The following is a 15837-nucleotide window of genomic DNA, read 5'->3' on the forward strand; positions in this document are numbered from 1 at the left end:
AATGCATGTATCAGCAATTTTAACTCAATTCTTATCAGGAAGGACGGGGGGGTCAAGCTGCCCTTTCGATGGCACCTAAAACCTCCTCCCCTCCTGCCTTGGTCAAGCTGAGACTTGCTTTTAACAGCTTGCTGACTAGGCTATCTTTAACAATAAGCCATAGTGGTTTCAGGCACTTTACTGGTTTGCCAAAGTCTCCCCGTACACGGGAACTGGATGGAATAATGATGGACAAGGAAGATGGCAGATGGAGGTATAGAGAAGGAAGTGGGGAATCAGAGAGCACTCTTAGTATTTTTTCCCCACAGAAGAATTGAAAGAATCATAGAAATGTAGGACTGGAATGGACTTTGTTAGGTCATCTAGTCCACTCCCCTGCAGTGAGGCAGGACTAAGTATTATCTAGATCATCCCTGACAGGTGTTTGTCTACCCTATTCTTAAAAACTAGCAATGATGGAGATTCCACAACCTCTCTAGGTAATTTGTTCCAGTGCTTAACCACCTGGACAGTTAGGAAGTTTTTCCTAATGTCTAACCTCAATCTCTCTTACTGCAATTTAAGCACATTGCTTCTTGTCCTGTCCTCAGTGGTTAAGGAAAACAATTTATCACCCTCCTCATTGTAACAACTTTTACGTACTTAAACATCGCTACCATGTCCTGTCTCAGTCTTTTCTTCTCCAGACTAAACAAACCCATTTTTTTCAATCTTTCCTGGTAGGTCATGTTTTCTAGATCTTTAATCATTTTTGTTGCTCTCTTCTGGATTTTCTCCAGTTTGTCCACTTCTTTTGCCAAGTGTGTTGCCCAGAACTGGACATAACACTCCAGTTGAGGCCTAATCAGTGCCGAGGAGAGTGGAAGAATTACTTCTTGTGTCTTTCTTACAACATTCCAGTTATTACATCCACAGTGATGTTTGCTGCTGATTATTTATTTATTTATTTATTTTGCAGTACTGTTACACCACTGACTCGTATTTAGTATGTGACCCACTATAACTCCCAGATCCCTTTCTTCAGTATTCTTTCTCCTTCTGGCTCCGCAGCGGCTGCCTGCCTGATCTCTGCGCCTTTCGGGCTCCGTGCCCATGGCCAAACATGGGGACTTGCAGTGTATCACGGTGCGTCTGTAGCTAGAAGTGGATTTCGTCAGAAGGACTGTTTTCCCTATATCATGACACTCCCCAAGCTGGCAGGTTTTTGCACAAAGTTAAGATGGAAAATGCAGAAAAAGTTTGTTTTTTGTTGGCAAGACAGAAAATGCAACAGAGGGTCCCCTTTTCCCATCACGAGGTCATTAAAATGCTGATTGGGTGCACAGTCCCACACCCCCACGTTTGTTTGTGTGGCACCGCTCCCAGTCTCATGATCTGTTTTATTTAAGAACTTTAAAGCACGTCCACCCTGAAAAATCAGCTATTACTAATTTGTTGTCCCAGCAGAGAGATCAAGGACCGAATGGGCTCTGGAGAGCCATCTCCTCACTCAGCCCCAGGAGGAAGTTTCCTCCAGGTCAGGATGGGTATATCTGCACTGTAATCAGGGCAGCACAGGTAGGTGTGTGCCCGAGCTAGCATTGATTGAGCTAGCTTGCTAAAAATTGCAGAGTAGCTGCAGCGGCACAGGCTAACCTCTTCAGTAGGCACCCAGGTTCTGTGATGGGATTTTACTCAGATAACTAGCCCATGTTGCCATCCTGGCTGCTGAGTCTACACCATTTTTATAGTGAGCTGCCTTGATCAAAGCTACCTTGGGTATGCTGACATGCTGCAATTGCACCTCCCAATTTCAGTGTAGACATACCCGGGAAGGCATGGAGAGGATGATGGCATGAGGAGGAAGCTTGCCCAGCTACTGACCTCAGTCTCCAGGCCCATCATACCAGCACTGCTCACAAAATTACATTCACTTCTTTCTTTCTCTCTCTCTCTCTCACATGGGATTCTGCTAGCAGATAAAGTGATGATGTCACTATGCCCTGTCCTGTGAGGTGACTTCACAGCATCATCACATCCTCATTTTACATATTGATGTCCCACTTTGGGGGGGCAGTCAGTTATTTGTCCTGCAGAAAAGTTGACTTACAAAGGATGAAGCCGTTAAACAGCTCGTCACTGGAGGCTTTTCAGTGTGTTTAATTAAAAGTATCCCAGGTCTGGGCTGAAAATTCTTCCTCCTGGACTTCACAAGCATGACTGTGGCTCAACAATAGACTCTGGAAATCTCTTGAGATGCTGGCTCCTTGTAAGGGGTCTCATGTGACTTTGGGAACCAGCTCCCTTTGTGATAGTTCTTGGTTTGAAGTGACATTTGGTGCTTGGTCAGGATTTTCATGGCATCAGTGTTCAATGTGGGCTAACCTTTCTGCTCTGACGTTGCTAAATTCCAATAGGTCACAATGGGCCTGACCCCTTTTCTATGTAGGAAGTAGCATTTGCCCTTGACTCATGGGTTTGTCCCACATAAGAAAAGAGAAGCATCTCATGCCTCTGGGGAAGCACATGGGAAGAACGTTCATGAAACCATGTCTTTTCTCCTCTGTTACAGTGATACCTAAAGTAACAAAGCACTTGCTGGCCAATCCTGTCTTCACCTGCATCATACTTGCTGCCTGCATGGAGATTGCTGTGGTCGCTGGCTTTGCAGCCTTCCTGGGGAAGTACCTGGAACAGCAGTTCAACCTCACCACCTCATCAGCCAATCAGCTCTTGGGTAAGTAACCACATTAACCAGCCACTCAGTCTCTCTGCTGTCTCTAATACGTTGGCCTTCCACGTGAAGATCTTTCACCTGAGGATCTCAGAGCGCTCTGTAAAATGAGTGGGTATACAGAAACGGAGAGAGAGTGTGTTAGAATCCCCATTTTACAGAGTAGAAAACAGGTCCTGGAGAGGTTGTGTGTGTGTATATATATTTAATCCTCTCATTTTGGATGCCTTGGCTTTTAGGAACCCAAATTTAGACACCAAGGGCCTATTTTCAGATGTTCTGAGCTCTCACAACTGCAGTTGAACTCACTGATTATGCGGGGATCCTCAGCACTTCTGAAAATCAAACCCGAGCTGTCTAAACTCTGGCACACCAAAAATGATTTGCCCCAAATTAGAAAATGTGGCCCTCTGTGAATTGACCAAGATCGCATTCAAAGGACTGAAGATGATAATTCTGGGAGAATTAGGACTGGCTACAAAGCTAATGGTGCCATTGTTCATGACAGTTTCTCAGCTGAAGACTTAAAAAGGGAGGTGGATTGACAAAGTGGGCCTGATCAGGATTCTTGTAAGATTTCTAGCAAAATTTCCTCATAGAATATTAGAGGCCTGAAAAGTAAATCCCAGGAATTGGATTTTAGGAATTATTTGTCTCAATTTAATTTAGTTTTCCTCCAGGAAACTTGGTTCACGAAGGAGGAGTCCTTTTGTTTATTGGGCTTTGAATCCTTCTGAGAAGAGACATTAAGCATGGTTAGACTGGCATATGGGCTGGCCCTTTTCATTTCTACCAAAAGAAGAGTCATAACCAACATGTCAATGCCTTCGATAACCCTGATTTCCAAGACTATATTATTAGTTTCTCAGTTAAATCTATTTTGTTAGCTCTGAATATTTATTTGCCTCCTTTGGGCTCTCCTTTGTATAATGAATCTTTATGGACAGAGCTTGATGGACATTGATTGGTTTATGGAAGAGGTTCCAATAGCCAGTTTTGTGCTTTTGGGAGCTTTAAATGCCTAATTTGGTACGGAGGATAAGGAAATTGTAAAGGTTTCCTCTGACTCAGTAAAGGAGTATTGCCTCCATCTCTCCCAGTAAGAAATTCTTTGGGCCATAAACTTTCTGTCATTTCAGATTTGAAGTGGTAGAGGTGATGATCATCTGCAGGGTCATTTTACAGTCACCTCTTCTAGAGGGAATCGTGCGACTGATTATATCGCAGTTCTGATTTTACGCTGGCCTTGTTTCTCTAACTTTTTAGTGGCTTTTAAATTGGACACTTGTCACCAAACCCTGCAAGTGAATTTCTGCCCTCCAGCCACTTTTTCCCAGATGAATTCTGGCAGATTGTGCATTACTCCTAATTTTGAAGCTGTAAACTCGAGGCAAATTAAGTTGAATACATTAGTTAAATCAGAAAGAAACTCTCATCCAGTGATTTGTTAGTTTTAAAGAACAAGCTTTTGCACTTTAGCGATTCAGCACAAGTCCATGTAACATTTATTAAGATCATTGAAAAATTACAGGATGTCCTAACCACCACCAAGGGTCATGTTTACCTTTAAAAGGTAAAAGCATCTGGTATGATTCAGATTACTCCAGCCAGAAGAAACAGCTTCAGATAACAGCAAGGGCTGCTAGAAATAATGGTTCCCTGGATTCTAGTAAGAAATTTGTTATCCTTAGAAACGAATATAAAAGAAATGCTGAAGAAGAAGTCTGAACAATTGAAAAATTGTACGACTGAATGACATAACATCCCCCATCCACCAATGTCTGTCACTAAGGGCTTGTCTACATCACAAAGTTGCAGCGCTGGTGAGGGGGTTACAGCGCTGCAACTTAGGAGGTGTACACATCTGCAGGGCATCACCAGCGCTGCAACTCCCTGTTTGCAGCGCTGGCCGTACTCCCGTTTTGTCTCGGGTGTAGAGGATCCAGCGCTGGTGATCCAGCTCTGGTAATCAAGTGTAGACACTTACCAGCGCTTTTCTTGACCTCCGTGGAATAAGCAGGTATCCCAGCATACCTGAGGAAGCCTCTGGTAATCAAGCAGGTCTCCTTCCCCGGTTTGCTCTCGCGTTCCCCGAACCCCCGAGCAAGCAGGTCTCCTTCCCTGCGGTTTGCAGGGTGGTTCGGGGAACGCGAGAGCAAACCACGGCGAAGCTGGTCTCCTTCCCCGGTTTGCTCTCGTGTTCCCCGAACCCCCGTGCAAGCAGGTCTCCTTCCCTGCGGTTTGCAGGGGGGTTCGGGGAACGCGAGAGCAAACCGCGGCGAAGCTGGTCTCCTTCGCTGGTTTGCTCTCGCGTTCCCCGAACCCCCGTGCAGGCAGGTCTCCTTCCCTGCGGTTTGCAGGGGGGTTCGGGGAACGCGAGAGCAAACCGCGGCGAAGCTGGTCTCCTTCTCCGGTTTGCTCTCGCGTTCCCCGAACCCCCCTTGAAGCCGCCCAACAGCGCTGCAGTGTGGCCACATCTAACACCACTTGCAGCGCTGGTTCCTGTAAGTGTGGCCACTCTGCAGCGCTGGCCCTATACAGCTGTACTAATACAGCTGTAACAACCAGTGCTGCAAAATTGTAGATGTAGACATACCCTAAGTATGGTAATTTTGTCAAGTGTCCGTCATGCAACATGTCAGTGCCGACCTCTGAAAGGGCTTGTACAGGTCTCCATTTCCAGACTATGCAGTTATGCCCTGAAAGACGTAATCATCTTTGTCCATGCTGGTCTGGCCAGATTGAAGACTGTACTGACCTGTACTGCCACCCGAGAACTAAACGGCTGTCTCCATTCCTGGCTCAGAGGCCTTCTGCCACACTAGCTCAGAGATTAGGATACTTGCTACATAGTGAAAATGTGTCAGTTATACAGGCTGTTGTCCTAGGTGCCTGTTCAGCCACAAAAATAAGAAAAATTTGTGAAAGGAGGCTATTTTGGCCTAAGTGAAATAATGTCCTCCTCATATTTTTTCTTATTTTCATACATATTTTAAGGGGTGGTGATGTGAAAAGGGATCAATGATTTTAGGGAAGGTCTAAACCAATGACTTTCAAACTTGGGCCTCCGCTTGTTCAGGGAAAGCCCTTAGCAGGCCAGGCCAGTTTGTTTACCTGCCGCATCTGCAGGTTCAGCCGATCGCGGCTCCCACTGGCGTGGTTCACTGCTCCAGGCCAATGGGGTCTGTAGGAAGCGGCACGGGCTGAGAGACATACTGGCTACCGCTTCCAGCCGCCCCCATTGGCCTGGAGCGGCGAACCACGGCCACTGGGAGCCGCGATCAGCCAAACCTGTGGACGTGGCAGGCAGACAAACCGGCCCAGCCCGGCAGGGGCTTTCCCTGCATAAGCGGCGGACCAGCTTTGAGAACCACTGCTCTAAATCATGTTCCCTACCCCAGGGCTCACAGAAGTTGTTTTATCTAGAATCAGTTGTTTTCTGTGAGAAATGATATTCTTCATTCTTGCAGCAAGGGCATAAATAGTCTTTAAAGCTCCTCCCCTAATGCAGAGACACCAGCCTGCAGCCCACAATGCTATGCGGGAAACCCGGGAAGAAGGGAGCAGAGCTCCTTGTCTGACCAAGTGCTGCCCCTGTAACTGCCTGTAACTGTAGTTTCCCCTCTGATCTCAGTTTAAGATGGAGAGCCCAGTTCCCCAGCTGAGCTCCCATCACCCCTGCAATGTGGCCTGTGTTAAATTGGAAACATAGGCAACAAAAGAGCCGCAAGCAGTTGTACTGCTAGCCCAGCTGTTGAATCCTGGTCACCTTTCCAACAACATTTTCTTTTGGAGCCATCCTGCTGCTGCCCCTGCACGCTCTGCGCTTCTCCTCTTCCCTCCTGTACATGGAAGGACATTGATACAAACACAGGCTCTGTATTTGTTTGCTCCTGACACTTCTTCCTCACAAAGTCCCAGGGCTCTCTTTGTGACAGTCGTCCTTTCCCCAGCACCCGGTTAAGGCATCTAGATGTTGATTCCGAATAACCTGCAATCACCATCATCCAAATGGGCCCCTAGCATGGACCTATCAAACACTGACAGCTTACAATGAGTCTGGTTGAATATCAACAGGAATAGCACGCAGGCTGCTGTCCTGATTCTTATGCATTTTTCTGCAGAACTAATTGAAAACCTCCATTTTTTAAAATTTAAATGAAATTGCTGCAGAATTTCCCACCTGCTGCAGAATCCAGAGACCTTCTTGCAGAATGGTCTTGGGTATGACCAGCAGCGATGAGGTGAAAGTGAGCAAAAAGAGGCTGAATATTGTGAGAATGTTTCTGAAGTGAGAGTCTGAGATTTTAGAAGCAACTAGTGATTTTGGTACCAAACTTGAGATTTCATAAAGAGGCCTGATTCTCAGACAGTACTGAACACCTCTCCTCTGAAGATCAAGTCCCTTGAAAGCATCTCATGTTGGGCATCCACAATCACTGGTCACTTTTGCACGAGCTCTATTAGACTATGGATTAGTCTCCTTTGGGAAAATCAGTGGAGATGCCACTGCCTGGACAAAGCACTGTAGAGGACCAGTTCTTGGCTGGCTGGGGCAGCTGGGAGACAGGGAGTGGTGACCTATAACCTTTCCATCATCCCAGGGAGGAAGTAACTCTGCTACAGGTGAGTGCTAACAGCTTCTGGGACCTGAAGTCTCACATGGTCACTCCTAAGGAGAACTCAGATGAATGGATAAGCATCTAGTGGGTACTCTGAGCCTTTAGCGCTTCCTCCATCACTAACGCACTGATCTAGTCATTGATCTAATAAAATGCTTCAGCATGCAGTGTGTTTTTTTAGCTCCCACTTCCTCCTTGTGCATCTTCCTGACTCTTTTTCCTTCTTGCAGGGATGACAGCGATCCCATGTGCATGTCTGGGCATATTCCTGGGCGGTCTCCTGGTGAAGAAGCTCAGCCTGTCTGCTCTAGGAGCCATCAGGATGGCCATGCTCGTTAACTTGGTGTCCACAGCTTGCTATGTCTCTTTCCTATTCCTGGGCTGCGATACGGGGCCTGTAGCTGGGGTTACTGTTCCCTATGGAAACAAGTGAGTACAGAGAGGATTTCAACTGCATCTCCCACCTCCAGCCCTATGATACTGCCCAGAAAGTATAGCACAGCAGTGTTAGCTAAACTAACCTGCTCTTATCAGTACTGTTTCTCTATTTTTCTAGGTTTTTATACCACACCCATCACTGGTATTTGAGTGCCTCTAGGGTTAAGTTGTATGAAGTGTTGATGTAGCTATGTTGGTCCCAGGATGTCGGCGAGACAGATTGGATGAGGCACAGGCACCGAATGTCTCATTTCCCTGGGGGTGCTCCGCCCCGGGCCCTGCCCCCACTCCAGCTCTTCCTCCAAGTTCCACCTCGTCTCTTCCTACCCCCTCTCTGCCCCACCTCTTCCCATCCCTCTGTTCCCTCCCCAAGTGCACCTCACCCTTGCACCTCCCCAAGCCCCCAGCGCCTCCTGCCCACCACTGAACAGCTGATTGCAGCGGGCGGGAGGCTCTGGGAGGGAGGGGAAGGAGCTGATTGGTGGGGCCAGCCAGCACGCAGGAGGTGAGGGGGTCAGGGCCAGCTCTACAGTTTTCGCCGCCCCAAGCAGCGCTCCAAATTGCCACCGCGGGCAGCGGGGACAGTCCATGTGCCCTTAGGGCGGCAGGCGCGTTTCCACAGCGACGGCAATTTGGCGGCAGCTTCTATGTTTAGCTGAAGCCGCCGCGGACAGCTAAACATAGAAGCTGCTGCCAAATTGCCGCCACTGCAGAAACGCACCTGCCACCCTAAGGGCACAGGGACTGCCCCTACCGCCCATGGTGGCAATTCAGCACACTGCTTGGGGGAAAACAACAGGGACTGCCGCCCCTTGCAGATTGCCACCCCAAGCACCAGCTTGGAATGCTGGTGCCTGGAGCCTGCCCTGGCGGGGTTGGAGGTGAGAGGGGGAGGAGTTGATCAGTGGAGCCACCGGTGCACCCACAGAGTTGGTGCCTGTGGGGTGAGGTAATATCTTTTACTGGACCAACTCCTGTTTATTGATATTACCTCCCACACCTTGTCTCTCCAGGAGTAAGTAACAGCGTTACAGTAAATGCATTCCCCACACAAGTGGGGAGGACTCCACTGAAGTCAGAGGAGAGGCACCCACTTCCACTATGGCTGGATTGGGCCCATTCTATAGAAGTGCCTGGAGGGGAATCAGAACAATAACAAGTTTGAGAGCTGAATTCCACTCAGCTTAACTGAAACTGACCCAAGTGGCTAGAAATGCGAGGCCAGATTCTGATCTCATGTAGGCTGGTGTAAACGCAGCGTGAATCCACTGAAATAAGTGGAGCTGCTCCTGCCTGATCTGTGCAAGTGCTAAGCACCCACCTATCCCACTGAAATCTAGGGAAACTCTGGGTGCTTTTACTGAGGTGGCCTAAATGGGGATTTAGGAGTCAAACTCGAGGCACCCAGTTTTGGAAATTTGGGGCCCGTATGATGAGCCAAAGGTGCTTTCCCACTTGCTGCTTGGCTGCAGATGAGACCCATTTTGAGGCAGGGTGTTAGGACTCAGGAGGCCCTGCAGAGCTGATAGAATGATTTTGCATTCTTCTGAAGTTTCTCAACATGGGACAGTAGCTCTTTGAGGATGAAAACGTCAGCACATCTTCAGCTTGCTGTTATTGTGCTAGATAAATACAGCCTCTCCTGTCCTGGAGGTCTGATCTCAGGGCTGAGACAACGCCCACAGAACTTCACATTAGATTTTTCCAGCACCATCCTGAGCCACCCTGGGGAGATGGTGGGAGCCGGAAATAATAAACCTCAATGTGTTTCAGTCACAGAAGGAGTGTATGGCCTCAGGTTCCTTCTGCCGGCACCCAGACATCCCACCCACCCTTCTCTCCCTTGGTTTGCAGTGATTGGCTCAGCCCCTTTTGTGTGATGCTTCTCAGAAAAGCCAGCTGGCATTATTGCATTGTGCATCCATTTCTGATTCTGCTTCTTTTGCAGCTCAGCTCCGACCTTGCCCTTGGACCCATATTCCCCCTGCAATAACAACTGTGAATGCCAAACCGATTCCTTCACTCCAGTTTGTGGGGCAGATGGGATCACCTACTTGTCTGCCTGCTTCGCGGGCTGCAGGAGCACGGTAATTGTCGTGATTTACTCAACATCTCCTATCTGTGTGTGGTTGAGAGGTTAGTGTATATACATAGTAAGAGTCATTCATTTACAGCTGAGGATGGCTGAAGGCCCCAGAGATTGACAACTTCTTCTTATTATTATTATGTGGATTACCATACTACCTTGGAGTCCCAGCAATGAATTAGGCATCCATTGTGCAAGGTGCTGTACAAACACAGAACAAAAAGACACCCCCTGCCCCCAAGGACCTTGCAATCTAGGTGTAAGACAAGAGACAACAGATGGATACAGACAAGGAAGCACAAGGAAATCACATCAGTCAATGATCAGCAGTGATCTATGCATACCAACAGCCTGACCGTTGTCAAGTGTTTTTGTAGGTGTCGCATCCCGGGAGAGCTGAGGAGGACTTTGAAGGAGGATCATGAGTTAGTTTTTGCACCTCCCAAGCATAGGGGGCAGCATGGGAGAAAGCACAAAAGTGCTTGTTTTAAAATGTAACATGTGGGCAATGGAGGCTGGTATCAGGGGCCAATCCGAGGTGAGCAGTGACAGCTCAGTCGTGAATGAGACGTGATAGGTAGGGTGAGGATTAACTGTGAAGGGCCTCGTTGTGTCTTTGCATCTAAGGATGAGAGAAACTGAGGACCTCGTTTTATTATGCCATTTCAGCTCTGGCCATGGCCCGATGGAATCGTCTCTAAGTGAGGAGGGAGCAACCTTCTTCCCGCTACACCATCCATTGGATGCTGTGCTCTTGGGTGCGCATGTGAAGCTTGTCTCCTCTTAGCCCAGCCATAGCTGAGGCTCTGTGGGAAGCCACATCATGGACAGAATCACTCAAAGGGAGACCATAGGCAGAGCTGAAACTCTTAAGGGACAGTCTGCACTTGCCACCTTTGCCATCTGGCTTCTGTTATGTGATGAAAATCAGCTGACCCACCTCTTCGTACTGCAAATGCAAATCAGTCAGACACTGAAACAGAGAGAGCACAACTCGAAGGCCGACCAACCAGCCTGTGGCAGAGTCTAGTCCCATCATGGGGACTAGGGGGTTCTGTTACCGGCAGGTTATATGGACATCTTGTTTCTTCTTTCTGCTCACTTCCATTTCTCCTGCCCTTGTTCTTCCCCTCCCTCCTGCTGTCCTCCTTGTGCTGCCTTCCCCATTTCTTCTTCTCTCTCCTTCTCTACATTTCTTCTATTTCCTCTCCCCTTTCACCTACTTCCTGTCCTCTTCGCTCTGATTCAGCACCAACAGCAGGGGGCCAAATGAAGAGCGTGGCCTCCAGCAACCCCCTGAAATTAATAGCCATGGATAGTCTGTTTCCCCAGACTTAAAATCTATTGGTTTATTTCATTTAAAAAATGCAAACTCTCTCTATGTGAAGGAGACCTGCTATTTGGGGTCTCAGAATCTCCTACGATACCTGTTAACATAAGGAATCTCTTACGATATCTTGAGCCAATCTTTCATTATTTTTTTTTTAAATTCTTAAAGTTTTAGTGTGTTAAGAGTGATGCTGCAAAAGAGTCAGTGCAGGAATGAAAGGGAATCCGTGGCTGGTCGCATCCGTAGAGAGCTGCAGCCTAGATCACAAAGAGCCTTGGCCAAAAATCCATTTGAGGAGCTCCGAGCACCTCACTTTTCTGTGCACATGGGGCCTTATTAAATGAGAGTGGCTGTTCATGGCTGCTGAAACAGCAAAGCTCATTGTATCCAATTATCCCTGATCTGCTTTGCCCTTCTTTATTCCGAGACTGTACTGCTTGCCCCCTGGCTTGCTCCGCCTCACCCCACTGATATTCTCAAAGCTCGGCCTCTCCTTTCCATTCTGTCATGTGTGGACAGTTAGGATTAGTCTGAAAACACTCTGGCAGGAAGTGTAAATCCCCACTTCTCCATTGTGCCATACGCACAGATGGAGAGTCCAGAGACGTACCCGCTGTGCTGCTGTCGGGTGTGCGGGAGGGGCAGGCCAGTGCTTTAGGAAAAGAGAGAGAGGAGCTATCAAACCCAAATGGTGAGGTGCATAGCAGAGCCTTGGTTCCTTCCCTGAAGGGCCTAATGGACCTGGAGGTGCCCGGAAGCTGAGACAAAAGCTCCCAACTAACGAGTGAAGAATCACTGCAGCCGCTGAACAGAAATCTTGTCTCCATTAGCTCCCTTGCTCCGCAGAGCGGTGGCATTGGCACTTTGACTTCATGGCCATCTTTAGAGAGTCAGAGAGTGTCAGTAGGCAGGCGCTACATGGGCAATTTTTACTACCCTGACTTCTGGCTTCCCACTCCAGCACCTGAGTTGTTTGCATTCTACTGAGATGAATGAAATGGCTTCTGAGCTACCAAAGTGCTTACCAGCAAAGGAGAAAGCGTGATGCCAACTCCTGGATCTTCTTGTTATAGCTAAGAAAATAATTTTATCCTGGATCATTGCAGGCAAAACTGCAGAAGCTATACATGTTAATCTCGTGCATTTCCTCTGGCATTTGCCTTACAACCAGCACTTCACTCCAATGTGATTGTTTTGACAGCAACATTTTTGAGGCAGAGCAAAGTGTCAGTAGGAAAGAAGCATCCTTCTGATGTGCCAAATTATTCATTGGCAAGGAAAAAAATAATGCTAGCTAGTGGCAGGATGTAAAAGTGGCATTCATACTGCATTGCTCAAAGCAAACCTGTTGCTCCTTAGAAATGAGTATGGTAAAGAAAATTCAGACTCTCTCTCCAGGAATTGTTTCAGGTCTCTCTGCTATGTAATTATCAGAGCTAACCTGCCATAAGCATAAACCCATCCAGCAAAAGTCTCCCTTTCTCTTCCTCCCCTTCCACTTGCCCTCTCCTGTTTAACCTCTTCTTTGGCACCATCAACTTGGCTTTTTCAAAGTCGTGGTTTTGGACATGAATTAATGAAGCAATAGCATCCTCTGGAAAGGGCATTATCAAGAATTATGGACCAGTTTGGCCATGTAATGGCCCTGAAGCAACACCAAATTGTCAGACCAGGCTTTAAGCCCATAATCCAGATAATGGCCTGTCTAGAGGATTTTGTGGCTATTATATACGTGTGATGAGCCAAGAGTTGCTTTTTACTGGGGCATGCAATTCTCCAAATGTTTTATTTAACTTTACTGCACTGTACTGTATGTGTCCAGTCATGTATCTCTGATTTTCTTCTCCAGTTTGCCTTTCTCATATGAATGCCATTGTTCTTTGTGATGAGGTTTGTCTGCAGAGAGGCTTCGGATTTATAATTGCTAAAGGGGCACAGGGTGCCACTTTCATTTCAGCAAATTCTTTTTCTAGCTAGTCCTCTGCTCTCAGTGACCCTTGTGAGCTAAGTCATTGTCCATATGTCTTTTTTGTTTCATGGTGTTGTTTTTCTATTTCCCCTTTGGCTGAGGGCACATGAATTCCAAATCTAATGTTGTAGCGCTGAAGTCTTAGGGATTCACATCAAAATGCCAGCCTGTTCCTAACCAATTAGAACCACGTTTTTAAAACCACAAAACATGGGTTATTTGCACACATAACTTCCACCAGAAATTGAGCCCCCTGGGTGTGCAAATTTTGTACATGTGCGCTTTCAAAAATCTCGTTCCTGGTGCATGAGCTGTTGAGCTGCAGAAAGACAAAGACGAATTTACCACAGAATGGTGATGGGATTGCAGAGTATTCCAGGAAAATCAATAGCAATTTGGCACATGTAGCAAAATATTGTCTCTTTATAGAAGAGGATGAAAGTCAGTGTTCGAAGTCAGTGTGTTCCTATAGCACATGTTATGGTGTCAGTAACAAAGGATCAAAGGTCTACTAGGTAAGAACTCAGAAGAGCAGCAAAAAAATTGTTGCATTCAGTTCTATTTACAGTGCAGTACTTCAGGACAACACCTCGGGTGCACGGTACAGAGGGGAGAAAGATCAGACAATGGAGCTAGACGCACAGGGACTAGGGGATATGCCATGAGCTCCCTATGAATGGTGTAACCGCTTGTTGATCTGAATTGCCAACATTCAGGAGGATTCCTGGCCAAATCAAATTCCAGTTACTGTACAGTCCCTTGTCACTCTCTCTAAAGTAACTAAAGCACATTCTAGCCCTTTACTTACCATAAATGTATGGAGATTGGATTCTGACCTCATGCCAGCTTTATTCTAGCTTAATTACGCTGTGTTCAGTAGAGTTACATCAGATTTGGATTCATGTAAGTAAGAGCAGAATTGGGCCAACTGCACAGAAAAGATGGGTCTCTCCTTCCAACTGTATATACGTCACATGGAATGATCAGTCAGTTCAGTGCATAGGGATGTGACCCACTTGGCTTCCCGAACAGTCAGCCATCCCTGTAAACGATGCGGGACTCACCCCTGCTGCGCCTCCTGCTGGTTGTCTCGGGGAATTAGCTCATCCAGCCTCCAGAGCGCCCTCCGTAGGCCTGTGTCCTGCTGCTGCTTGGCCCCCGTGTCCCTCCCAGACCCGGTGCCCCCTGGGCATACACCCCTCAGTCTCAGAAACTCATCATCCTCCTTGGGGAACCTCCATCCACTATCCCCACCTTGCCTCAGTCTGAGCTACTGCCAGTCATCATCTCCCTGGGGCAGACTGCAGTGTAAGCCACTCATCACAGACAAAGGCGTTTGGACCTGCTGCCTCTGGCTACCTGTGGGCTGCCCCTACAACCCAGTTCCTAATAGGCCTTACCAGGCCTGCAGCCTGGGGCTTTCCTAAGCTGGAGCTCCCAAGCAGCCTTGACCTTTCCCCAGCCCTGCTCCACTCCAGATACCTGGCTAAGCTGCCTGCAGCCAGGCCTTTCTCTGAATACAGAGAGAGACTGTCTGCTTAAGCTCCTGGCTCAAGCCTTTATAGGGCCAGCTGGGCCCTGATTGGGGCATGGCCTCATCTGAGCCTGCTTCCTCCCAATCAGCTCAGGCCTCTTGCCCTTCCACAGCCCTCCTCCCCGGCTGTTTTAAACCCCTAAGGGCAGGAGCAGGTAACTACCCTGCTATGATCTCCATAACAGATGGGCTAGCAAAGTTAACATAGGCCCTGTCTATGCTGGGATTTTTGCACTAGGATAGTTATTGCAATTTGAGCACGTTGATGCAACCCCCCATGGAGATGCATTGTGCAGGGCTTGCATGGCTGAGGTTTACCCTGTTAACTTACCAGGATGAGTCACGCTAGTGCAGCTCATCTGCATTAGGACTTTGCACTGGTGTAACTACACTGATATCGTTACACTGGTGTTATTTGTCCTTGTCTAGATGAGCCTTCAGGTGGCCATGTCACTGATGGGAGAGGGCCTCTTTACATTCATTATTGCCTGCCAGCCGTATAGTCACCTGCAGTCATATCGTTAACGTTACTAGTTCACCGAGCTCTGAGGTTTTTGTGTCCGCCGCACTCCATGCAGTTATTTTAGAAGGCAATGCTTTCGACTCCCACGCAGAGAAAGAGATCAATGTCAGAAAGAATAGACTGGGGTCCCCACGGATCTTTGTGGCTGTGGAGGCACTGAACTAGAACATGTGCTAGTGTGGAGCCCTAAAGAAACCCCAGCATAAAAGCGGAGGAATTTCTGTTTGAACCTTGGAGGTTTTATTTTATTGTATTGTATTTTATTTTTGTGCTCCTTTTTCTTATACGCATGTGACCTGCAAGCCTAGCAGCCTTGCAAAGACAGACAAGAAATGAATCATTTATGATCAGTTTTGCTCTGTAGTCATTAAGGGATTCCTTGCTATTATTCTGTGCCTTAATTGTGCTGACATCCCTGCCATCAGAAAGTCTGGGAAGAGTGAGCCCAAAAAAATCTGTGACTGGAAAACAAAGCCTCTTTTGACGTCCTGTGCTTGCAGGAAAGATCAAAGGGAATGCAGTCGCTTTTTCCTCCTCCTGATCGCATATTGATAAACTTTATCTTGTCTGACTGCAGCTTTCAGTTCTGTGCAAATCCTTCTAAGCTAGATGGCATCTGTTA

General features: G+C 47.5%; 1 protein-coding gene across 1 annotated transcript in view; it reads left to right on the forward strand.

The window, feature by feature from the left end:
• The window catches only part of SLCO3A1 (solute carrier organic anion transporter family member 3A1), a 211214-nt gene that overhangs the window by 176111 nt on the left and 19266 nt on the right, over positions 1-15837 (forward strand). Inside the window, exons 5-7 of the mRNA XM_050967407.1 lie at positions 2552-2716; positions 7566-7764; positions 9722-9860. Of these exons, the coding sequence (XP_050823364.1) occupies positions 2552-2716; positions 7566-7764; positions 9722-9860 (503 nt within the window). The remainder of the gene's footprint in view (positions 1-2551; positions 2717-7565; positions 7765-9721; positions 9861-15837) is intronic.

Source organism: Gopherus flavomarginatus, chromosome 9, assembly GCF_025201925.1.
Source record: "Gopherus flavomarginatus isolate rGopFla2 chromosome 9, rGopFla2.mat.asm, whole genome shotgun sequence".
NCBI lineage: Eukaryota > Metazoa > Chordata > Testudines > Testudinidae > Gopherus > Gopherus flavomarginatus.